The 25,629-nt window shown below is 45.6% G+C and overlaps 2 protein-coding genes across 2 annotated transcripts in view; one reads left to right on the forward strand and one right to left on the reverse strand.

The window, feature by feature from the left end:
• Positions 1 to 18,329, forward strand: part of RALBP1 (ralA binding protein 1) — a 31,440-nt gene extending 13,111 nt beyond the window's left edge. Inside the window, exons 2-10 of the mRNA XM_084279931.1 lie at positions 4,505 to 4,798; positions 8,923 to 9,381; positions 11,608 to 11,957; positions 13,392 to 13,553; positions 14,007 to 14,138; positions 14,666 to 14,773; positions 15,541 to 15,662; positions 16,049 to 16,172; positions 16,497 to 18,329. Coding sequence (XP_084136057.1) covers positions 4,555 to 4,798; positions 8,923 to 9,381; positions 11,608 to 11,957; positions 13,392 to 13,553; positions 14,007 to 14,138; positions 14,666 to 14,773; positions 15,541 to 15,662; positions 16,049 to 16,172; positions 16,497 to 16,769 — 1,974 coding nt within the window. The 5' untranslated portion in view covers positions 4,505 to 4,554 and the 3' untranslated portion in view covers positions 16,770 to 18,329. The remainder of the gene's footprint in view (positions 1 to 4,504; positions 4,799 to 8,922; positions 9,382 to 11,607; positions 11,958 to 13,391; positions 13,554 to 14,006; positions 14,139 to 14,665; positions 14,774 to 15,540; positions 15,663 to 16,048; positions 16,173 to 16,496) is intronic.
• Positions 18,330 to 23,616: 5,287 nt separating this feature from the next.
• PPP4R1 (protein phosphatase 4 regulatory subunit 1) overlaps positions 23,617 to 25,629 on the reverse strand; it is a 64,302-nt gene continuing 62,289 nt past the window's right edge. The window contains exon 20 of the mRNA XM_084279714.1: positions 23,617 to 24,654. Coding sequence (XP_084135840.1) covers positions 24,491 to 24,654 — 164 coding nt within the window. The 3' untranslated portion in view covers positions 23,617 to 24,490. The remainder of the gene's footprint in view (positions 24,655 to 25,629) is intronic.

Below are 25,629 nucleotides of genomic sequence, written 5' to 3' on the forward strand. Positions count from 1 at the left end.
GAATGGAGCTGTGCTTGTTACTAGGGTGATTTTTGCCCAAAAGCAGCATGCCTCATTCCTTAGAGTAACAGCAGTTTCTTCACATGTGTGCAAATCTTTCAGGTGATGATGCACTGCTGTGTTCTGGGTCTTGCTTTTGGGTAGTTATGATAGAGCAGGTTCTGTTAGCTGAGTGACTGTTCCCACTCTGCCTCCATCCTTTGATTGCTGACTTCGTGGGACTGTTTTCAGCGTTACACCCAGATTTTCAGAGTGTGCCTGTTTGTGGCAGAATGCAGTGACCTGGGGACACCCACAGCTCTTCAGATGTGGTCTTGCATAATGCTTGTTGCAAAAAAATTCCCAATTCCACCCAACAGCTTTACAAAATAACATCTGGACATGCAATCACCTGCTCTCATTTGCTTCTGCTGTTGCAATTGCTTACAGGGCACAAAGTCACAATACAGACTCAGTGCAAAATAGAAATAATGGAGCCTTCTGTACTGAATGGGAGAGCTGTGAGTTCACTCTTTCAAGCTGTGCCTCTCTTTAATGTGTTTGTGCTGACCGAGGTGACACAATGTAATAAATGAGATCTATTAAAGTTTATTGCCATGTCTCTCAGTGTACAGTTTTCTACAATTTTTTTCCAAACTTCAGTTGTTTAATATTAATTTTTACTTACTACAACCATAGCTTGGGCTGGATTTTTTAGGAAACAGTTCAGTTATTTTCAAAATGAAGCTGGGAAAAATAGATTATTTTGGCCACACAGGCATCTTCCTTCTTCTCCCCAGGTGGTATTCTTGTCCTTGGTGTGTGTGGTCCAGAAAGGTGGTGGGGATGTGATGGCTAGGAGTCTTTCTGTTAAGAACATACCTTCTGCTTTCCATGTTTAAAATCTCTTCCAATTTAGCCTTTCCTTGGGGGATACAGGAAAGGTTACAGTTCTGCACATGTTTGGTGGAGGCTGTTTATTTTTCATACTCAGTTAGAAGGTTCAACTCCATGTTGAGCAGGACAATGGTTGAAGAAAGTGCAATTTGGCAGTACTGAAAAGAAGAGCTAGGTCTAAGCAGGCTCTTGAACTACAAGAAGCTCCCCAGTGCTGTCACATAGTGGCATTCATGCCTCCTGTGGAAGAGTGAAATGTTGAGACCCACAACTGGTGGGAGTGGAGGAGGCTTCTGGCATCATGATTCTGCCACTCCTCTGCTTTCCCTCTTTAGTGCTTGTTGAGCTCTTCCACCAGCCAGCCAGCTCAGCAGCAGAAGCCTGTTGGAGCACCTAGCAAATCCAGTCATCTCACAAAGGGGTTTTGGGAGAGAAAATTAATGGAATTAGGGGGGTGTTAATGAGGGAGTAGTATGACCTCCTCTCCTCCTGGCAGTAGTGTCGTGAGCTGTTAGATCTCCGGACAGGTGAGAACTTCCTAGGTGAAGAGATTTGAAGCAGAGAGCCTGCTACAGCATAGAGGCAGGCCTGAGGCACTTTGGGAACAGAGGGATAAGTCTGAGGGACGAGTTGGCAGGAGAATCAGCCTGTTAGAAATGTTCCTTCTCAAGACGATGAGAGGATCCATCATTTTTTGTGTCACCCTTTCTTGCTGTCAGCAAAGATTTGTAAAAGCCAGAGGGGAGGTGCAGATTGTGTATGGCAATAGTCAATTAGCATCCATTAGTAAAAGTGGAAGAGGTTTTTGTGGTAGGCCTAAAGGCTCTGATTCTACCGATAAGTCTTGATATAATTTGAGTGTGGTGGGATTTCTCTCTTCCTTAAAAAGGCCTTTATGTAAATTATGCATCAAAGAAAGTAATATTTTTTCTTTATTTAAGAACTTTCAGAAAGCATTAAACGTAAGTGGAGTCTTAATTTGTTGCATTTACAGATGTGCATCATTATTTTTAGTTGGTGTCTCAGAATAAAAAAACCAAACTGTGTTGAAAGACCTCATCAATATGTTGTTTCTCATCATAATGCTGATTCTTACTGTACCCTGTTCAGATCCTGAGCTGAGTAGCTGTTAATTTCCATAAACACCCTGTGAGTGATCTCCTGTAGTGAGATACCTCGTTTCATACATGCATTAAAATTTCACTCTGTTCTGCATGCAGAGAACTGAAGGATGAGTTTCAAAACACACAAACACCACCAGCACCACCACCCCCTCCCCCCAAACAGACTTACCAAGAGATCTTTGTGATTATTAACCTGACAAAACACGGTTCCATGTTCTGGTTTTCTGTACCGATCTGTAAATGAGACCCTGGGAGTTGAGCAACTGAGTAAAACACTGCTAAAGAATGCTGTGGAACATATGGGCTAAGTCTGGCTTCATCCCAGCAGCTCTGCTGGGATCCAGAGGCAGAGCATCTGTGTCCTCATTTTCCAGGGTGACGTTCATGTGCCTTTGCAATGATATTGTCCTTTCCCTCTGTGCACCTGCCCATCTTACCCGCTCTAGACGTAGATGGACTTGTAGGTGTGGTCCATCCAGTTGCCTTAAAAAAATGACATGTGACATTTTAAACTGTTTTCCACGAGTTGCTGTTGAAATACTGTCTGTTACTTATTTAACAGCTTTTGGTAGATTTTGGTGGGGTGCGTGGGGTTCTGGTTTTTTGTGGGTAGGGGTGGGTTTTTTTGGTGGATGAAATGCAAACAGGTGCAGGAGTTTTACAAATCAAATACTCAGATGAGATGCAGTAGCATTGCCAGTCTGTGCCACTGGTAATAATGAATATGCCTGTGTATTTGGAAGTTGGGACTTTTTTGATATCTGTAAGTCTGAAGCTTTATATACGTGGGGATTTCTCCTAAAATGTTTTATTGGAGCACTCCATTTACTTGTTTAAACACAAGATCAAATCAGCATAGCAGTGGAGTCTTTGATACCCATTAAAAGTACAACAAAACCCAACAAGCATGACAACAACTACAACATAACACACCGGCTGTGCCTCGTGTTAGCACTGTTCTCTGAGAGAGGCTTCCTGCTTTTGCATAGGTAGCTGCTGTCTGGTTTGTATGATGTGTCAGTGGTTCCTGCCCAGCCAGTGTGTCTTGTTTCTCTGAATGAGGGCCTTATGCAGTACTGGGTACTTATGGCTGTTGGCCTAACTTAGCACAGGGATGACTGTTTTCTTCTTAACTGTAGTCTGTACATCACCATTACGTAGCAGGCCTACCAGAGGCAACTGCAGAGTCCAAAGGCTGGAGCAGAAGCCACACTGCTGTATCTGGATATAGTCTTGTCATAACTAAAATAGTTCAGGAAACAGGTTTGCTACAGCTTGTGTGTGATCTTAAAATGCCTTTTACTTCTGGTGTCTTTTTGAAGCCATGGCTACACAGTCGCCTTGATCACTTTAGGTCTGCGGCACAGGGCGCCTCCCCCCAGCTCTCTCAGCCTTCCTTGCTCTTGCCCTGACACTTGTGTGGCTGCACAGGGAGCCAGGCTGTGGAACTGATGTAGCTTTAAAGAAACAACTTTTTTTTTTTTTCTTTTTCCTTCTTTTTGTCTTTCAATAGATTGTTTTCCTTTCAGCAGCAACAAGGCAGCACAGATGGATTAAAGTTAGCATGTAACTATCACTTGATCTCTCATCCATGTGTACCGGTGGGTGCGGGAAGTAGCTTTTTCTGTGTCTGGGGTTTGGTCTATTTTTTGGTCTGTCCCTTAAAAGAAAGGGACGTATCTGTGCATGACCATGTAGACACAAAGGGACAAATGCAGCAAAGCAGGCTCCAGAGACATGGTGTCCCATACTGCGTATCTGCTCTGTGGAATTTCTGAAATTTACCTGTGGTAGGAAGAAGATTTGCTTACGAGTTCCAATGCCGAGAATTTATGTACTGGCTTCCTTCAGCAGTTTTCATCTTAGCTTTTATTTGGTCATAACTCTCAGGCAAACAATGTAACATCTGGGTACAGGTGACTTTCTCTTCAAATAAGAACTTCTTGTTGTATACCAGAAAAAAAATGAATTGTTCTTTTTCCGCATTCTGCAATTTGCATTAGCATAATTAAAAGATGGATTTGACTTGGGACTCTCTTTTTTTTTTTTCCCCTCCTCCTTATTGCAACAGACTAGGCGAGTTCTTATTTGCGTATGTAAAATATGCTTGGGAAAGATGAAAATGATCTTTGCCTTAAGGCCAGCGCTCACAAACACTGCCAGCTTTCAGACAACAGACCTATTTTATGTAAAAAAAAAATTATTGATAGGTAATACCAATCGGTATGCAAGCTGCCAATGATTTTTTAAAAGAATTATTTCAAATGCTAAAATATCCGATGCTTAATATATAATGTTTTATATAGAATAGAGATAGTTAAAATAGCAGCACTCTTACTATGTTAATATGGTGTGGGAGTTAATGGACAGATTCTGCAAACACTAAGCTTACAACCTGATGTTGTCTTACTGTGTCTTAACATGTTGCTATGCCCTAAACATGATGTTCTGAAACCCATTGCTTAAAATGGTGTGGGTTTTCTTTTCATTTTCCCTTGCTGCAGGTGTGATGGACAGGTAGCAGAAGATTTCACTTTGATATCAGGGAATCAGAATGACCGAGTGCTTCCTGCCTCCCACTAGCAGCCCCAGTGAACACCGTCGGGTAGAGCACAGTGGGGGTCTTGCTCGTACTCCCAGCTCTGAAGAAATCAGTCCTACAAAGTTCCCTGGATTGTACCGCACCGGTGAGCCTTCACCCCCTCACGACAGCTTGCATGAGCCTCCAGATATAGTATCTGATGATGAAAAGGAGCACGGAAAGAAGAAAGGAAAATTTAAGAAGAAAGAAAAAAGAAGTGAGTCAGCAACTTCTCTTATTTCATGCTTGTAATTTCTCTTGCTCTCTTTCTTTCTGTCTCAAAATTGTTTAATATTCCCAAAGGAACTTGCTTAGGCGTGAAGGAAGTTGAACCTGTACAAGCAGGCTTTGTGCAATACCTGTTTCTCTTCCAAAAAAACCACACACCTTAACCAAAAAATTGATTTGCATTTGTTGCACAGATACAGGTGGCAAGCACGTGCCCAGAGTTACTAACAAACATGTTTATCCAGAACCTTTAGTGATGCATTGGTAATTGTCTGGTGTGGAGTTCTTCTAATCCCTTTACCTGTTCACCTTCTAAGTGGGGCTTTCCAAGTGTATTTTCAAATAGGGCCTTTTTGAAATTGTAGCTGAGGTGCTAGCTAAACTAAAACTCGGAGTTTGACCTGAATTTTGTACTTTCAAGTTTGGAAGAGTCAGTTTCAACCAGTTTGACCCTTTTCCCTTATGTCTCCTGTATTCAGTTGGCTATTGTGTATGACCTCACTGCACCATTATTTGAGGAGTTTCAAAGTCTGTGTCCTTTTTTTCTCTAGAGCTGCTCAGTTTAGTCTGATCATGCAGTTTCCTCCAGCAGTGCCTGAGTGTGCAAGTCGACATCAGGATCTGAATTTACTAGAGCTGACAGAGTAAAGGCTGAAGAAAGTAAAGCTCTGGCCCTGGAATCTGTTCTTTGTCAGCGTATCAGTGCCAGAACAGAATTTTTAATTTCAAAAGCACATCTTGCTCCCTGCCTTTACATTTGTGCAGAAAAATTTGGGAACATGAAATAGTTTTTACTCAATAGAGGCTTTTTACATATTCCAAGAGAACAAAGCACTTGGGAATACGAAGCTGATACAGAGCACTCTCAGAACCAGGAAGATCCTTACTGTCCAAGTCTCTGAAACCTTAATATCACAGCCCAAAAGTTGGTACTTTTTAAACTGACATCTGTTTTTGCAACATTTCAAACTATGTTCATCGTCCACAGTGCCTGTTTCTCTGGTGCCTGGAAGTGCTGGGTGCCAGCCTGTCTTGCACTTGGGTGTGAAATTTGGAAGCTCAAACCCAACCAGACAGCACGCAGTCTTACGGCTGTTAGGATGAATATGGCGACTGTTTGCAATATACACCTACATAAGAGTTAGCTGCCACTGCACTGCTTTTAATCAAACCTGTTCCCTGGAATGCAGGATTTGTTTCTACCACAATGTAGGACGACTGTTTGTACAAGCTAAAGTCTGGGAGCATAAAAGATACCGTAACTCAGAAATATGTTTTCCCTCAGTTAAAGCCAGCAGTTTAAATCCCTGCAGGTTTTAAGACAACTGTTTCTTTAGGGTTTTTTCCTAATGTAAACAACAATAACCTGATACAGAATATTGGATAGGTGATGAAAATTCGGTATTGATTAGATGAGTCTAAGTTCAAGCTGTTAGCAGGGTTGGGTTTTTTCTTCTTTGCAAATTGTCTTTCTCCTGATTAAACACCTCTAAATTTGGGACTGTCAGAGGTCAGTGTTATACATAGCATGGGTTGCTTTGTGGTGCAGTTCTGCAAGCCTCATGGTGATAGTCTAACTGAAGGCTGAAGAGGAAAAAGGCTTCTTCAGCAAGTAGGTGCAGCTCTGTGTGCTGTCACAGCTATCTTGTACAAGGGGTTTCAGCACATTTAGTGGCTGATGTAAAGCAGCTTTTCATACTGAAGCTTAAAAGGTACGGACAATCCTCAGAACCCCAAAAATGCAAAATGTAGGAAGAATCCAATTCTCTCACACATATGAAAAGCATTCATTTTAGCCCTAATATAATGTGTCATGTAATTGCCAGTCAGGTGTAAGGGTAAGTTACATACAAGCTTTAGGTGTCTCTCCTACAGTCCAAAATGTGTCATTATTGTACATAGACCCCAAACAGACATTTACTCACGTGAATGCCAAGGGCTCTTTTCTGTGGCTTCGTTGGGTTGGTTTTCAAGAGTTCCCCTTCCAGCTTTGCCTTTTGCTGTTCCTTCTCTACTGTCGATTCTTCAGTTCCTTCCACCTTTTAAATTTTACTGTATGTGTTCAGATTGTTTCTTTCACTTTTCTGTCCAGCTGCTTTGATTTGGACCATGTAATTTGGGGGTTAAACAGCTATAGTTGAACATTTCAATGAGAAAGAGACAAGTGTTGACACTAAATTATGACAGTGAATGTTTGTTGAACGCAGAATATTAGTGAATTCATGACAAGGTTATCCAGACTCTGCATGTAACTGCAGTTGTTACAGAGAGTTAGGGGTATTTTAATGTTCTCTGAATGTAAACTTCAGAAATTCTTGTAGAGCAAGAGGGCATGTGGAGAGGAAAGGATAAATATCCCTAGAATACTCGTTTTAGCTTTTCAGGTAAATCTTTCTCACTGGAGTAATATACTCTTAACTGAAGAATAATTATGTGTTTCGAAAAAGTGTTTTCATATGTGGGGGATCTTTTTTCCTATGTGGATAATAGAATCATTTGATATTTTTCATTGTAATGGCAACAACCTAATAATACACAGCAATTATCCTGGAGGAAAAGTTCTAAAAAAAAATTCAGAGAAAACAATTTTTGTATTAAAATTCACTTGGACAGGAACGGTGCTACAAGTGTGTGTTTGGTAGTCCTAGGGAAGAGTCCCAGATGAGAAGGGTGACCTGAGCAAACAATTGTAATTATTTTATGGCCATTCCATGCTTCAATACAATTCTGATAATTATTTGACTATTAAAAGCTACCTTCTACTGAGCAGCCAAGGAGGCTTCAAAATACAGACAGCTCCCTGGATGTGCTGAGAGAATGCTGAGAAAATCTGCAGCCTAATATAGTTGAAAGAATAAAAGACTGAATGTGCCCTGGTACAGGAGGTCTTTCACCTGTTAAAGCTACAGCCTATAATCTTGTTCGTGATGCGCCCTCTTGTAATTTAAGGGGGTCAATTTTCACCACCTGAAACTATTCACACAAGATGAATACTTGGCTGTCAGTGTACTTGCAGGTAGGTAGTGGAGGAGCCTCAAAGGATCTGTATAATGGGGGCTCCACGTTGAGGCAAGAAACTGCTGCCCTCTGCCTTGGGGAACTTGGCTGAGCAAATGGCGTGTACAATGTCCTTCCTCTTTGTTGACCAGGCTTCAGCCTTGCTTTTCTTGTATGGGCTACTGCATATGTAAAGTCACGAGCAGTTGGCTTGGAAGCTGTGTTGGTTCCTAGGTGGTTGGGTTTGTTGTTGGTGGTTGGGGGTTTTTTTTGTGTGTGTGTGTGGTTTTTGTTTGTAATCCACCTTTAAAGGTTTCCTTGCTCTTGCCTGAAGGATAGGCAGGGCTGCCTGCGGAGGCGTAGCTAGTAAAAGCACTGGTGCATGATTTAGAGGGCACTTGGTGTCCTGCTGCTGAAGCAGTGTGCTGTGGCCGTGGACTTGTTCTCTTGTATGCCTTTTTAGGCAAATACCCAGCTTCACTGACAGGTATTGTGCTGGTGATACTGGGATTGCTTTATGCATCTAGTGGAAAAGTAAGTGTGCCTGGGCTTTTTTTTTTTTTTTTTTTACATTTGTTGGTATTTTGAGGCTGAAACTTTGTTAACTTAATACTTATCCTAAAATTAATGATATCCTGGAAAGGGGTTGGGGAGTTGTGTGGCTTAAGTTTAGTTTGTTCTTGATAGAAGTTTGTAAGACCTGTGTGTATATAGCAGATGATCCTTAACTGTTATGCTGTTGATTACAGGAACATAGAGAAGTTGCCAGTTGTTTTTATTTTGCATTTCCCTGACTATTAGATGGGAACTAGCCCATAAGATGGACATTGCCATCATGAGTAAGTACATCCAGTATTAACCTCTCAGATTGCTCAGGAGCTATGTGGCTTATCTTTGGTGTGATACGCAACCTTGATTTAATCCTTGTCCACTTCATTGTGTAAGGACTAAAGAAAACCTTCTGAAGAGCCAGGCAGGCGCTGTGTTTTCATTCCCATTGCTGCTTCTCTCTCCTCCTCACGGGTTGCTTCTTGTTCTCTCCCTGTTACAATATGCTGTCTAGAAACTAATTGGACTTACAGCTGTGCTCTTGTCTTCTCTCCCTGTGCCGAACAGCGGAAGGTTACGCTGCCTTTCAAGAGGATAGTTCCGGCGATGAAGCCGAAAGTCCTTCCAAGTTGAAGCGGTCCAAGGGAATACACGTCTTCAAGAAACCCAGCTTTTCCAAAAAAAAGGAAAAGGATTTTAAAATAAAAGAGAAGCCCAAAGATGAAAAACACAAGGAAGACAAGCATAAGGAAGACAAACATAAAGAGAAGAAGTCAAAAGATTTAACTGCAGCAGATGTTGTGAAACAGTGGAAGGAGAAGAAGAAAAAGAAAAAGCCAATTCAGGAGACAGAGATACCTCAAGTGGATGTTCCCAGTCACAGGCCCGTGTTTGGCATTCCTTTGGCCGACGCGGTGGACAGGACCATGATGTACGACGGCATCCGCCTGCCAGCAGTTTTCCGTGAATGTATAGACTACGTGGAGAAGTACGGCATGAAATGCGAAGGCATCTACAGAGTTTCAGGTACACTGACCTGCAGGCTCCTGAGGCCTTTGCTTCCAATTTTCTTCTTGTCTTACCATTCTTAGCACCTAGAGATTGTGTTTATGGTTTATGGCTGCATCGTTTAATTACCCAAAAGATAATCTCGTAGCTGAAGTTAAGCAAACCCATGGAGCTGAAGTCCTGGGAAGGACTGATGTGGCGGCACTGCTCAGGGGCTTGGCCTTCCGTGGTAGGGGGGTAACAATGAATAAAACATGTCAGTACAGCCAGCTTCTATCTTGTTACTTCTGCACTGGAGATACAGTGCTAGTCGATTGCAAAAGCAAAGATGAGATGCAACCAGTTTATTACTTAAGCTTCCCACTAAGTAGCTTTTTCCGGTCATTTCCATTGTATGCATTTTTTTGTCCCCCTTAAAATCTTCTCTTCTTTCAGCAAATGTGCTAATAAGCAGAAAATACAAGTCTCACTGTTTAAGCTTAGCAGCAGCCAGCTAATTAACCATGGTAGTTGCGTAATGCCAGCTTACATAAATGAAACATTGGGTTTAGTCACGTTAAAATAAAACAGCCCCCTGAATACAGTGTGTCAGCCCCTCAGAGGAGGCCACAAAGATGACTAGAGGGCGGGAGCACCTCCCCTACGAAGAGAGTCTGGAGGAGCTGGGCTTGTTCAGCCTGGAGAAGAGAAGGCTGTGGGGAGACCTCATTGCAGCCTTGTAGTACCTTAAGGGAGCATACAAACAGGAGGGGAATCAACTTTTTAGAAGGGTAGACACTGGCAGGACAAGGGGGAATGGATTAAAACTAAAGGAGGGAAGGTTTAGATTAGATATTAGAGGGAAGTTTTTTTTACAGAGAGAGTGGTGAGGTGCTAGAACAGGCTGCCCAGAGAGGTGGTGGATGCCCCATCCCTGCAGGTGTTCAAGGCCAGATTGGATGGGGCCCTGGGCAACCTTGTCTAAATCATGCCTGGAGGTTGGTGGCCCTGCCTGTGGCAGGGGGGTTGGAGCTCTCTGATCCTTGGGGTCCCTTCCAACCCAGACCATTCTATGATATGTGTACAGCATCTGCAGTATGGCTCATGTACGTACTTCTGGGGGCATGCTAAGGGAGCAAGAACGACCGGGGAAGGGAATTTGAGGAAAAACATTTGCAACAAGTTGCCCAGCACTGTAAAGCAGTAATCAAATAATTTTAAAGGCTTCATTAAGCTGTCTTCGTGCTGTTGATCTGCATGGTAGTTGGTCGGCATGCATAAACACCGCAGCAGCTTAAACAGCTGCTTCATCCCACCTACTGGAACGTTCTGGTCGCGTGTTTGTTCAGGACAAGATGAGTTGGGAATTTTCTGGGAAGAAGGTGCGTTTTCCCTACAGTGTTTTTGATGTCTGCAGGTGTTCTCCAGCACAACAGCACCCTCTCGTGTGTGTCAGGTTGTTTAAGCTGAGACACGACTGCGGTGGCTTAGCTTAGCTAACAACCTACCGGCCCTTGCTATGACTTTTTACTTACTTGGGCACCAAAGGGAGGGTGTCGACCTGGCGTGTGAGCCAAGCCACGGCAGCGCGGTAAGTCGGTGTCGCTCGAGTGGCTCTTTGAGCTTTCAGAACAAAACTTCCCCAAGCTTGGGGAAGACTGGAATGTCACTGAGTTATAAAAACACCTTACAGAACCTCTTGGCTGGGTTAAATGTGAACAAGCTTGTGTTCACTCAGTGCCTGAATTCAAGAAATCCACCCTGTGTGAGATTCCTCAGCTGAGGAGGGCCAGCTGGAAAGCTGGGAACTAGACAGTGTGGGGTTTGTTTTGACGGAAGAAAGCTGCCATAGGTAGAACTTGTTGCATGGTGTTTGAGTTGATGACACCTTTGCTGCCTGGCTTAGGGCTGTGTAATTGAAAAGACGCTGAATGCAAATCCACAATTGAACTTAAGTCCCCCCACCCCTCCTCGCCCCGTTTTATGTTCTTTGATGGGAGGGAACGCTGGCGCCAGTTCCCACTCGGCAGTGCTGAGGTTCTGCCTCATCGCAGGAGTCAGAGCTGTTAAAAGCAGTCATCAGCTCCTTTTAAGTCAGTCAGTCATAATTCTAGCTTTGCTACTTGGGGATAACCTTTAAAAGGGATTTCTAAATTACCTCAGTTGTAAGGAGAGGTGAAGTAAATGCATCTCAAAAAAAAAAAAAGTTTATTTATACATTTGCAGTTGAAGATTTCTCTTAATTCTTGTTCTAAATATTTTAAGGAATAAAATCAAAAGTTGATGAGCTAAAAGCAGCCTATGATCGAGAAGAATCTCCCAACCTGGAAGAGTATGAGCCCAATACAGTAGCCAGCTTGCTGAAACAGTACCTACGGGAACTGCCCGAAAATTTGCTTACCAAAGAGCTAATGCCCCGCTTCGAAGATGCTTGTGGGAAGAGCACAGAGGCCGAGAAGGTTCAGGAGTGCCAGAGGCTGCTGAAAGAGTTGCCAGAGTGTAACCACCTCCTGATTTCTTGGCTGATCGTGCACATGGACCATGTTATTGCAAAGGAACTGGAAACAAAAATGAACATCCAGAATATTTCCATAGTGCTCAGCCCTACTGTCCAGGTACGTGTGCCACCCAGCAAGCCTTAGAGCAGAACTTTGGCCCAAAAAAGACCTCTTTGTAGAAATTCTTTTGCAGGTGGGCACCTGGAGCCGTCTGATACAGTTAAGCTAAATTACAGCTGCTCTTTATACCTTGGGAACTAAAATGCTGGGAAAGGGGGAGCAAAAGACTTCCTGAACGTGAGCTTGCATACTGTGGGGCTAATGCTGAGGTTATGAGGAGAGTGTTACAAAGCCTGCTGTCAGGGCTTTAATTCTTTTGTGGACAGAGTAAGTTAATGGTGACTTTGCCCAACAGCTCATGCAGATACAGAGTTTCTGCGAGCTTGGGAGTTGGTGGTAACTCAGTAAATACTATATTGTTGCTTAATTTTAATATCCAGCCAGTGAACCCTGTCCTGCAAATAGATGTTCCTGGTGCTGTAATGACTTGTGTATTGAAGCTCAGGTGCCTGCAGTCCAATGGCTGGGGAGGGACAGCTGGCTAGGTTTGCCAGTGAGGCTGTGTGGTGTCTGGGTCGATTAATTCCTTACTAAACATCCCAGAAATACTTTATTTAAAGTACAGCTTGGAATTAGACCTGTGCTAATGGATACATGGCATTACTGGGTGGAGGCCTTCTGGAGGAAACCCCACACTTCAGAAAAGCTGGGATTTATGACAAAGTCTTTAGGATGAGGCCCAGTAGCAAAAGGGAGGGGTGTTACCCTTGAGTGCTTGGCTGTGCCAGACACTTTCTAGCTAACAAAATAAGAAACAATTAATGGAGAACAGTGTGGGTCCAGTCATGTTTTGTGTCAGGTAGAATTTACCAGTTAAACTGCAGGCAGTGACAGAGCCTCATCTTTCTTTCAGGATAATTTTTTTGCATTTTAATGGAAGATATGGGGGGTGTGTGTGTGTGTGTATATAAAATTGCTTCTATCTCCTCTTGAAACAAGGAGTGATGCAGTAGCAGCTCCTTTCAAACTACTTTTTCTGCTCCATTAAATCACCTGAGAGGAAAGTTGTCATTCAGAGCCTGGGGGAGGAGGGAAGGCAGCCAGCAGCAGGCGCAGCGCTGTGTGGTCAGCCTTGCCCCTTGCCAGCTGCAGGCACCAGCCACCTGTACGTGAGCCAAAGAGAGCTGCAATACATGGCTGTATCTGAAGGTGATGGAAATAACTGTGGGTTGCAGTGGGTGAAAACTCAGAGTTCAGTGTGAAAATGCTTTGGATACAGAGAGAGCAAAGTGATTTCTTGAGGTCAGAAGTGAGTCATTTAAAGTATTGGTTTTAACCCAGATTTTAATCTCTCCAGACAAACTGACCCGCCTATGACTCACAGAGAGGCAGACTAAGGGCTGTTCTCTTTCTGGAGTAATATTCTGTGCTTCACAGGCAGAGATGATGGGAACAGATCAGCTTAACCAGTGTTTTGTTCTTTCTTTGCAGATCAGCAACCGGGTCCTGTACGTATTTTTTACACACGTTCAAGAGTTCTTTGGGAACGTGACCCTGAAGCAGGTGACAAAACCTCTCCGCTGGTCAAACATGGCAACAATGCCAGCGCTTCCAGAAACACAGGAAAGCATCAAAGAAGAGATCAGGAGACAGGTTGGCAATTACTTTAGTGGTTTTTCTGTTACCTTCACCCTGGCTTCTATACATTCAGTAGTAAATTGTCATAAGCTTGTAACATAGTCTTTGTGTCACAATTGTACTGGCAGCAGAGACCAGTAGAAAGAGATGGGCGATACTGTTGCACCTTTTGCTTGTGGAAAGGGGCAACAATAGTCCTGTGATGACAATAGCCGTGGATTGTGCTGCTGTGCAGTTCAATATGTTTATCATGGGGGGAAGGCTGGGGGGAAGGTGTTGAAGAGTGTGGTTTCCTTGGTACAGCTCCTCAGCGAGTTCTAGATCACATGCTGGAGGGCTGTTGACACTTGCTGTTGGTCAGCGTGTCAAGCACCAAACACCTGAATTCCAAGCCAGAAAGATTCTTCTTTACAGTCTGTGCTGCTGTGATAACATGAAAGACACTAATTTCTGTGGTGGTGTTTCTAGGAGTTCCTACTGAACTGTTTACACAGAGACTTGCAGGCAGGGATAAAAGACTTATCCAAAGAAGAGAGACTCTGGGAGGTGCAAAGAATTTTAACAGCTCTTAAGAGGAAGCTCAGAGAAGCTAAGAGACAGGTGGGTACCTTTGCTATTCCTTGGCCAAACCCCTGACCCACTGATCCCTCAGTTGGGATGAGGCAGAGGCACCCGCTCATCGTTCAGTCTGTTTACTTTTTCATCTTAACTCAGTGTGGCTGGGGAGCAATCACACGTGCTGGTGAGCTGGCTCTCCCTAGGGACAGCAAGATCTTCACAGCTCCCTCACAGCTGTTTACAAAAAGGGGTACCTGGGCTTAAAACCAGCCGTGTCTGACGGAGCATGTGTTCGGCATACGGTTGGAAGAGCCTGTCCTGGAGCAGTGAGAGGAGTGACAGGAAGACTCAAAGATTTTAACAAACTTTCAGAGAATTTTTGTTTCTGTAAACTGTCATATGGCCCAGAGAAGGGGCAGGCTTTGCTGAAACGTTTCAGGACAACTGAGATGGTGATTCTAAATTTGGAAAATAATACATTTAAAGAAGTAGTAGTGTCTTTGTTTGCAGTAAAGAGAGTGACTGGGACGGCGTCCTTTTAAAAGCTGTTCTCTCTCTCTCTCTGGCAGGAGTGTGAAACAAAAATTGCACAAGAAATTGCTAGCCTTTCAAAGGAGGACGTCTCCAAAGAGGAAATGAATGAGAACGAAGAGGTTATAAACATTCTCCTTGCACAGGTAGGTGGCAGGCACGCTCCTGTTTGGCTGAGGGCATTTTCTTGCTCCCCGTTTCAGAAATACGAAACGCGCTTCTGTCGCGTCTGGTGCAGCGGGCACGGAGGGCTCAAGGGGTCTCTGACCATGCAAATACAGGGCTTTGCTGTAACGGTACCTGAAGTCAGGAGGGAATGCTGGCTGTGTGAGTGAGCCCAGAGCTGAGCAGACTCTTGTTGACAGCAGAAAGGAGACACCATACAGCCAAAACAACCCCCCTGAACCGAAACATAGCTTGTGTTGTTAGTGTCCTTAGGAAGCGCTTCCCGATCTCACCGCTTCTAATACTGTTTGCTACTTTCTGCTGATCAAAGGAAGCAATTACTGGTTTGGGGGTTTTGCCTTCCTTTGCTTCCCTCCGTAGCTTTGATCTCCTCCCCGCTGTATTCTCCTCCATCTTCAAAGATGCAGCCTGTAGTGCAGTTTGCCAGGTTATTTACTGGTTAGCCAGAGCTCCCCTGTGACTTGAGGAAACGGGCAGCCAGACGCGCTGCATTTCGGTGCGTCGTCTCCACCACCGCTCAGGACAGCGGTCGTCCTGAGGAGTCAGAACAGGCAGCCTTGGTTTTGAGTGTCCATTTGCTTTGAGTTCCTGATGAATCAGAGTTCAAAGCCAACCCACGAACCACTTCTCCTGAAAGGGTTCCAGGGAGCAGCAGCATCTCGTACGTCCCGTATGTTCCTGCAGAACGTAAAGTCAGGGCTTTAAGGGAACTAACTGATCGTTGCAGGAGAACGAGATCTTAACGGAACAAGAAGAACTGGTGGCCATGGAGCAGTTTCTGCGGAGACAGATCGCCTCTGAGAAGGAAGAAATAGATCGCCTTCGCGCAGAGATAGCTGAGATACAAAGGTAAGAGGGACACTGCTTACCTCAGAGCCCCTGCCAGCCCAGCACTCTGAGTATCAGCACATATATGGTCTTCTGAGAGAATACTCCAAACTCTGGTGAAAAGCTCACCCTAAGAGCATCGTGTTTGGAAGCCACCTCTCTTTATTGACATCTCAGCAGCTCTGGACCCTTCAGGATGTGCTGTTAGCGTAACAACGGCATTATGATCTAAAGAAAATGGAAAAAGCTCCCCCTAGGAAATCACTGGTCTATTAAATTAAGCTCTGAAAGAAAATGCTGGTTTTGTTTTTAACACAATTGCAGGTTATTTGGTGGCTTTTTTATGCTGCCACGGCTCAGGCAGACTCGAGGCAGTGTTTAACCCCTGTTTGTCATTGCTCTTGCAGTCGCCAGCAGCACGGCCGAAGTGAAACCGAGGAGTATTCTTCCGAGAGTGAGAGCGAGAGCGAAGACGAGGAGGAGCTGCAGGTCATCCTGGAGGATTTGCAGAGGCAGAATGAGGAACTGGAGGTAAGACCTGAGTCAGTGTTCATCAGCCCTCTTCTCCTTTAGCCCTCACAGCGGTTAGTCTGCGCAGAGGTGTTTGCACATGCACAGCACAGTGTGGCAGCCATGGCGCCTGGGCGTGACACCCACGCGCTCTGTTAGCTCGCTGCCCTGCACAAGCCTGTGTCACTCACTGCCTGGGCTCACAGCAAAGCAGCTGCTTTGATTTAATGGACTTGAATCGCAAAGCCATCGCCCACTTGTGTGATGCCAAGTGTCGTCCCTGTCCCCCCTGCCTCCAGCCCCCCAAAGGAAGCAGCCCTGATGTTTGTTTTCCTTACTTCACAGATAAAGAACAATCATCTGAACCAGGCGATTCACGAGGAGCGAGAGGCCATCATAGAGCTGCGAGTGCAGCTTCGGCTGCTGCAGCGAGCGAAATCGGAGCAGCAGGTGCAGGAAGAAGAGGAGCCAGACAAACGGGGGGGTGTTTCTCAGCAGCAGCAGCAGCAGCGAGAGGGGGTCCTGGAGACAAAAGCAGCCAAAGAGCAGCCAAAAGCAAGCAAGGAGCAGCAAGTCAAGCCATCGCCAAGCAAGGACAGGAAAGAAACTCCAATTTGATCCTTGGATATGCATAAAAATCGACTGAACTGTGCAAATTACTGTAATTTGAGTCAAACTGCACAAATTATTGCTGGCTGTGTACATGCTGTAAAGAAACTTTTCTTTTAAGCCCTGGAGACTTTCGTCTCTAATACTTGTGGCTTCTACTCAGACTCAGGTGAGTTTAGAGAGGCCAGAAGAGTTTTCCAGTTAGTATCAGATTATTTCAAGACTGGTTTCCTTCAGGTGATTTAAAAATAATTCAGTAACGGTTTTTATTTTAAACCAAAATCATTATTTACATTCATTGGAGCAGAATTGGCAGAGCTCATTCTCAGTAAATAAACAAAACCCCACCCACACTTACTAATTATTTGCCTTGTGAATCTAAGTCATCCTCATTCACCATGATTTCTGCTTATTAACGTAGTCACTTCTTGCTTGTGCCTTTGATACCTTTCTGATGCAGATTATATACAAGGGAGCTTTAAATTTACTCTGGGTTGGCTGGAAGGGTGGGAGTCCGCGGGGCAGCGCGCTTGCCTAACGTGCCCCGAAGCTTCCCTTTGTTCTGAGATGTACTGAATAAATGTAAACAGGTGAGAGCTGTTATTTATGTCCCTGTATGATGGAAGTGTTCATCGAGAGCCGCTCATGTCCTTTAGGGAGGTAGGTAACCCCTTTACTCATCGATACACCACCCTCATCGTCCCTGTTTAAGACGGGCTGTGCTCGCACTGCTGCTGCCCAGCCAAGAGCTTTTTCTTCACCCCCTTTAAATGTTGTACTGCCAGGGGCAGCCCCCGAGGAGCGCTCTAGGCAGTGACGGGGCTGGGTTACGGCACTTAGAGCAGCCTGACCGAGCCTTACAGCATCGCCCTCTGCGGAAGCGCTGGGCGCTCGTGCTTCCCAAATAAGCCTGAAGAACGATGCCAGCGGGAGGGGCTGGGGGCTTCAGCAGTCCCCTCTTGCAGGTGGTAAAAAAACCCCACCAGCCACACCCTGGTTGGGCTGTTCTGCTGCTGCCGCCCATCAGAAGCCTCCAGCCCCGCTGGCAGTTAAGGGCCATTTCATGTTTCAGATCCACTCACGAGACCCCTCCCCATCAACGTGTACACAGACAGCGAACTCCACAGAGTGCGTATAGCCTATAGCTTATTTTTTAATCTGGATATTTATTTACAGCACCTGTCGGATGTGGTTGTATTCTTTCTCTATTGCACTGTTGTGAAGCATTGGCCATGGTTTGATTTTGTACAAATAATGCTTTGATATGTTATAGAAAACAGCATAGTATTTTTTTAAAATTTGGAAAAAAAAAGTTTATAAACACAGAAAATGTGGTCAGAGGACAAATGTAAACTAAAGCATTCTCCCTTGCCTTCGTTACATACATTTTATATTTGCTGGCAATATTTAAATCTTTTTGTTTTGTTTTGTTTTAATTCACACTAATTCCTATTGAATTGTCACGGATTTTTCTAATGTTCTTCGAACAAATCTCTTAATATTGGTTAACTTTTATTTTGTTAGGATTGTATTTATCAAGCAAATAAATTCAACAGCCATTTGAAAGTAGTTTCTAATTTATCGACTCCATAACATGTAGTGTCTTTATATTCTTGGGTGGCAACCTGCAGCTGAGAAGTTTAAATGAAAAATGGATTCAGGCTCTGTAAAAGGCACCCCCTGCAAAGGGCAGGGCTGCCAAACTTCACAGGCTTTTGCATGTGAAGGCTTTTGCTTCTCCCATGCTGCCAGAGATGGCACCTGTAAGGGTACAGCCCCACCCACCCTCTTCACTAACACACAAACAGCCGCCTTTCTCCTGCAGCTTTACAGGGTGCCTCAGGTGTGTCACCACTGAAGTCAGAGAGGAGGAGCTGCTGCTCCTACAGACACACAGCCACCATCACCAGCAATCCAGTTTCACAACACCTGAAACACTTTCCTTTGACATCTTTCAGATGATGTGTCCAACAATAACCAGTTACCAGTAACACTCCCACGTGCATCAGTGCTGTCCCAGACACCCAAGCACGCCTGGGTAGCACTCAGGCAGCCCCAGGCCCTAGCAGGGGCAGCCAGGCCTCACCCCAGGGCTTGGCTGCCTCCAGGCCCCAGTGACTGAGGTGAAATAGCCACCCTGGCTGGGAGAAAAGCAAAGCTGATTTCAAATAACAAAGTAATTCCAGTACAAAAAGCCGAGCTAGGTGTTGAGATCACTTCCCAGTGATACCAGAGCTGCAGTGCTGAGGGGATCACCCCTCATAGCACCAAGGCTGCCTGCAGACTGGCCCCCGCCCCACCATGGCTGTGCAAGTCTAAACCAAGGTATCCTTTAAAGTGACTTAAGAGACTTTACAACACCACCACACAGCAGCAACAGCACCTCTGTCCCATGAAGAGGGAACAGACCCACAGCGTTAACTCTATTGCCCTGGATGCCTGAAGCTTCGGTCAGTTCGGTGAGGCCCATCCTGTTGTGTATCTGTTTCCACCACGGAACATTCCTTCAGGGGAGGGGGCTGACGGGACAGGGGACACCTTCCTTGTGCTCGGAGTCCTTGCTGACGTGAGCCAGGAACAGATTTTGCCAAATCCCACAGAAACCCAGGGCCCACCGTAGAAACGTGCAGCCTGAACTGAACCACAGAAACTGTTGCCTGAAGAGTTAAAGAGGGCAGAAGGCTTTTAGTAAAGAAAAAAATCCCCAAACCAAACCAATGAGCAGTACTCCTCTCCAATCACATCCCTACAACCCCATCCCACCTGTGGATACCCAAAACACCTGCCAACACTGCCCTGGGCACACTCTGCTTCCAGCCCAACTCTGACTTGCACTACTGACCCTCTGGGACAAGGGGCTGCTACCAAGCTGCTTCTGGAGTTTCTTGTACTGCTGAGTGTCTTAACACTGTGAGCGAGGTCTGTCTGCCAGAGGAGGATGTTGCAATCCATAGATTCCAAGGGAGAAAAACAAACAGCAAAGCCCCTCCATCGAGAGACCAGGAGGACTGTGACGTGAGGTATGGCCCAGCCCCTGCTTGAGCCTTTGCTGTCACCTGACTGAAACCAAGTTTGCCGGGGTTCTTACTTAGCCCAGGTTTCCTGCATGACTAAAAATTAACCCAAACTGCTTTAGCTGTTCAGACAGCGTGCCTCTCCTCCTCTCAGTGGCCTTAGAAAACACACAGAGAAACAGGCCCAGTGCCTTCGCTTCCCAGTCACGGCTCAAAACCACCCGGGCGCAATCCTTACAAACCAGTCCCATATGGACACCTTACTGCACCTCTGCAGGAACGGGATGTGGTATTCCAGAGGGCTGTGAAGTGCTTAAACATCTGTTGACTTGCCTCTGTTAAGTCACAGTGTATTTTAGCTCAGCTAGATGTAGCCTGACCTCAACAGCGACTGAGCCCTAACACAGACACGATACCGTGGGCCCTCAGCTTGTTTTTCTGATCTAAGTAAAGGTAAGAATTAAGTAAAACTAAAAGGCAGAGGGAGTCTGAGAGCTCTCAGACGTGGGGGGGAGGAGACGACCTTGCACGTTTTAAATGAGCTTTCCTGCCACAGTCTCACATTTTTAAGGCAGTCTATCAGTATGTCCTAACGGCACATGAAGAAAAGATTAATCACTTGAAATGTACTTTCCACTGTGCCTGCAAAGGTGCAATGGTAAAGGAATATGAGTCTATACTGTCAGAGAGGGGAGAACAAGCAGAATACAGAGCCAGCTCTTGTCCATCTGTCTGTCCCACCCTACGAAGACATAGAGGTCCCCAGGCTGAAATCAGGTCAGAAAACACAAGCATGACACACCAGTTTCCACAGCAAAGGACAAGGGAATAAAAGGAGACCTTGCCACAGGAAGGAACCCAATCAAAGCAGGAGCGTGCCCAAGCCACAAGCCAGCCTTCACCCTTCTCCCCCCTCTGCCCACCCAGAAGTTCAAACCAGCTGTCTCTGAACCCCAAACCCCAGCAGTGCAGAGAGAAGGGGGTTAGTGCTAACAAGTATCAACAGGTAACTGGGGGTGGGGGTGGGGGGGTGGGGGTGGTGGTGCAGTCCACTGACTGAACACAAAAACCATCACAGCCAGACATACACCTGCACAGGAGCCCTGCCAAGCCCATGCAAACATTTATTCCAGCTGGGCTGACACCAGCCCACTGCTCTGCAGTCCTCATGGACACAGGATCTTGGCTGTAGGGCCAGGAATTTGTGCCACAAGCCACGTGACACGTTCAAACCAGCAAAAGCCGATTTCTAAGGGTCAGTCATGCCCTGGTTAAAAACAAACCACCCTCTGCAGGGTTCCAGACATTGGCTGGTTTTATCGGTGTGAAATCTGCACGAAAGTGTGGTGAGGAAGTGGCCCTCCCAACCCCCCACAGGTCTCTGGGGAGGAACAACTGGAGACTGAGAACTGGCTGTGAACAACAGCAACTGGGAGAAAGGCAGGCAGCACTCTAACTAGAACGTGGAAAAAGAGGTATTTCCCATGGAGAAGCTCCAGTACATGTGCTAGGAGATTAAATGGGAAACAGTTTGTCAAGGACTGATTTGGTAGGGCAGGTGAGGGTACAGCTGTGATACTGCTCTTGGGAAACCACAGACCCAACAGATGACTATTCGGGAGCCGCTTCACTTTCTGCTCAAGAAATCCTGACCAGAAGAGAAATTAATTGAGATACAAAGCTCCAATCTTTCTTCAGGAGAGACACACAGGAGGGGGAATTCACCAGGACCTTTGGCAGCATTCCCAGACGCTGCCTCACAGGAAAAACAGCTCCTTTTTTTCACTGCTCAGTTCCAAGATGCACATTTCCCCAAAAACTGTATTAATCCTGAGGCACCAGTTGACACTCGAATTCCTGACATCGCCAACACCGTGGCATGAGAAACTTCCCCACCCAAGTTCAGCCACAGAGATCCCATCTCCCAGCTGTAAATCACACATTCTTGGGCAAAGCTGGGAGCAAAGTGAGTCCTTCCTTCCACTTGCTTCCTGGGAACCACCAGACAGAGCAGAAGAGCTAGACAGATCCATGAAATGTTGGGTGAAGAAAAAAACCACCCCAAAAACACCCACGGAGAAAAGCAGCTATTTTTCCCCAGCCCTGAAGACTATCTTTGTTATGCATCAGGGGAATTCAGACACTCTGCAACTGAAAACACTCGCTCCTTCCCTAGGAAAAGCCCCAAACTCTCCCTCAAATTCACAGGCCTGCACCAGTAGGGAAGAAAGACAAACTAGAGAGGAGTGAGGCATCCAGGAGATGAAAGATTATCTTAAAGGCTTCCTACCCTCAAATCACTGGAAGCTACCTGGAGGGATGGGATGTTATACTTGGTTTGACTAGACCAGTGAAAGACTGTGTTAGAACGGTGACGGAATTAGGTTGGGACAGGTTCACTCTGGACCCCAAACATGAGGATTTGAGTCCCAGTGCTCCTCCAGTGAATTCCACACACACTGTTTGCAGTTAGATGATGACCTGAAGCGGGGTCTGAACAAAGAGCTGACCCCATTCACCTCACAAATGGCACCCGTGACCCAACTACAACTCAACCATCCTTACACTGAGGAAAACAACCCCCAAAAACCCAGCAGGGATGAAAAGGGTGTATGTACACTGAGCAAAATGCAGAAATGGCCCAGACTTGAGTGGACATTTCAGAAGTGGGGATCATCTGACCTGGGAGAGGAAGGGTTACTTCAGTTGTTCTCTCCTGTGGCAGCAGGAGAGCTCAGTAATCTTGTCTGAAGCATTCACCGCTTTCTACCAGTCTGCTGTCACCCAGACACGGGGCTGTGTCACTGCACAGTCCTCTCAGCATTTGTGTGTGATTTCTGACCAACCATCAGGGAACATGAGAAGCAGAACACCCAGTGGGGACATCACCGGAACTACAGGAACTTCTGACCTGGCCATACAGTTGCCTGTAGGCTGATTCTGGAAAGAAAAAGGGATATGCAAAGGAAAAGCAAAAAAACCCCCCTTCTCACTAACAAAAAACCCACAACAAAACACCCAAACAACAGAAAACCCACACAACAAAACCCCTCAAACTAAAAAAGAACCCCAAATCCAACCCTAACCCCCTTCTCCCCCCACCCTAAAAAGCCCTCACAAAACCCCAAGCTTCAAGGCAGAGAGAACTTCGTCTTAATCACCACCATGGCCACATTCAGGAGCGGAAGGAGCTTTACTCGCCTTCAGGGAGTAAACAGCAACTTTGTTTCCTAAGGAAGGAACTGCAGAAGAATCAGTTTTCCCAAGAAGAGAGACAGGTGCCTGAGGCTGAACAGCCAGGCTACCAGGCACCTGACTGATAAACAAACACCTTCTGCTACAGCACATCAAAGGTAAGCTGCCACAGCCATTTCTACCTCCTCAGGAAAATAAGCTTCTCACACTTCAATTCCAGCAGGCTGGAAGAGAGGCAATTTAAGCAAGCTGTCCCTGGAAGACAGAGGAGGAGAACCTGCATCAGTCATTTTAAATGAGAGGAAACGAAAGCAGTCAGTGGACTGGAGGGCAGTTTGAGCTCAGGGGTTCCCATAAACCTGGGCTGAGCTGGATATTCTCTGTCAAAGATGCCATTTCACGCTGGAGAGACGGGCTCCCAGCCGCAGCAGGGGTGCCTGAAAGGGCACCTAGCAGAACCTCAATTACACGGCTCGAGCACATGGGTGCTGCAGCCTGTTCCATCTCCAGCACAAACCCCTCCACACCCATTAAGCAACCCCCTTTCCCTGCAACAGCTGCCAGAGTGCAAAGACCTGGGGGGAAAAAAAAGGCAGTTTAAATGTCAAACTCGTTCTTTTAATGTCTTACAAAGGTCACAAGAGTGCTTTCAATCTTATTAATAAATTTTATTTGGACAAGTAGAGAACAACTTGTATCACAACAGCTTTAAACAACATAATTAAAGACTGCAGCACTCCAAGGAGGCTCACAGATATGTACAGTATATGAAGAAAAAAGTTGCACCTCAGAGCTGATCATGATCAAGTTAAAAATACCTGACTTAAAGTACATGTGCTAATAAATTTCCTTTAGGTCATGACCAGCATGAAAATAATTAGGACACAGGTACTCAGCAAAGTTTTCTGCTAATGGGTACAGCAATATGCTGCATTTAAGGATTAAAATCAAATTCTAGTTTAGTGTTAGCACTGAGCCCTTAAGAGAAATCCCAATTTCTACTTTTCCCCCATTTACAAACGTCAAAGCTCTTCCCACTTAAGGGTGTGCCCAGCCGCACACCAGTCAAGTCCTTGAATGATAAAAACCTTTAGCTCTAATACTGGAGGTCTTACATCCTGGTATAAATTTGCCTTTCTGGCCATTTCATCTATCAGTTGCTACAGAAAATAGTTGCTAAGTTAACTCCTCAGGAGAAACAACGCAGGTCTCTGGAAATCACATCCTTTCTGCAATGAAAATGATCTGCCAATTCAAGTTTCATTTGTTCAGGAAGACAGAAGATTTAAGGCTTCGGTGGCAAAAATAATCCTCTGAGCAGTGTTTTTCTACAGTCAAGCTGACACAGGTACACTTACTTTTCCTTGACTTAAAAATCCCTGGTATCAGGTTTAGCTAGCATCCACCTGTTAAGTCTGGCAAGTAATCTCTCCTTCCAAAGAGGTTGTACTAGATCAACCATTTCAGAAGCATTTGAGGATAGTGTGTTTCAATTTTTTATTATAGCAACATTCAGAGCGTTCAGTAAGTCGACGACGCGGTGCTCATGGCGTCCTCCGCGATCTTGGTGCTGGCAGGGTGTATGCTCGCAAAGTATTTGACATCGCTGTCGTCATCCATCTGAAGGGCCATGATGGTTTGTTCCACAGCTTCTTGGTGAGAGTTGGCAGAATTTAGAAAATATTCTGCAAAAGAAAGGGCACAGGACTTAGAGGAGGAAGAGATGGTGGATATGTCAATGCAATGCTCAGCGTACCATCCTGAGGTTCAAAATCTGAAGAGACAGCACACATGGGAAGTCAAGTGGAGCAGCTGAGCAGGCACACAGCACACTTCTGAATGAACCAGGGAATTCCCCTTCAAGAAATGTTCTGCACTGCAGAGCACACTTGCTCTAAGAGCACCATCAGAGTGCAGGGATGCTGTGGTACTTCAGTATAAAAGTAACTGAGAATCACAGAATGGTCTGGGTGGGAAGGGACCTCAAGGATCACAGAGTTTCAACCCTCCTGCCACAGGCAGGGCCACCAACCTCCAGGCCTGGATCTATACAAAGGTTGCCCAGGGCCCCATCCAACCTGGCCTTGAACACCTCCAGGGACGGGGCATCCACCACCTCTCTGGGCAGCCTGTTCCAGCACCTCACCACTCTCTCTCTAAAGAACTTCCCCCTAATATCTAATCTAAACCTTCCCTCCTTTAGCTTCAATCCACCAAGACTTGTCCTGTCCTGACAGACTCTGGGACCAAAGAGGAAGAAAAAATTTGCCATGGACTCAGGAGGTCGCTGACACTTGTGATGGAGGGAAGGTATCACAAACCCATGGCCACACCACTCTGTTTCACTGTCAGGCCTGCCAAATGATTATCAACCAGTAAAACGAATGGAGCCTGAAATAAAGAGTGGCAGAAGTTCCAACATCTGACAGTTTCTGGGAACTACACAGCACAAGCTGCACAAAAGCAGTGTGACTCCAAACAGCTCACAGAAAGGGCAATTTAGATCTGAGGTTTAATAACTTTGCAACTTGTTTTTTAAATCTGCCTTCCATAATCTATCCGCCACCCCTCATCATACACACAACGCCTTCCTTGCAGAGACCACCTGTGTTTGAAGCTTAGGTGGTGGCAATGCAGAATGGAGGTGTGCCAACCAGGCA

Source organism: Gallinula chloropus (genome assembly GCF_964237585.1).
Source record: "Gallinula chloropus genome assembly, chromosome: 2".
Classification (NCBI taxonomy): domain Eukaryota; kingdom Metazoa; phylum Chordata; class Aves; order Gruiformes; family Rallidae; genus Gallinula; species Gallinula chloropus.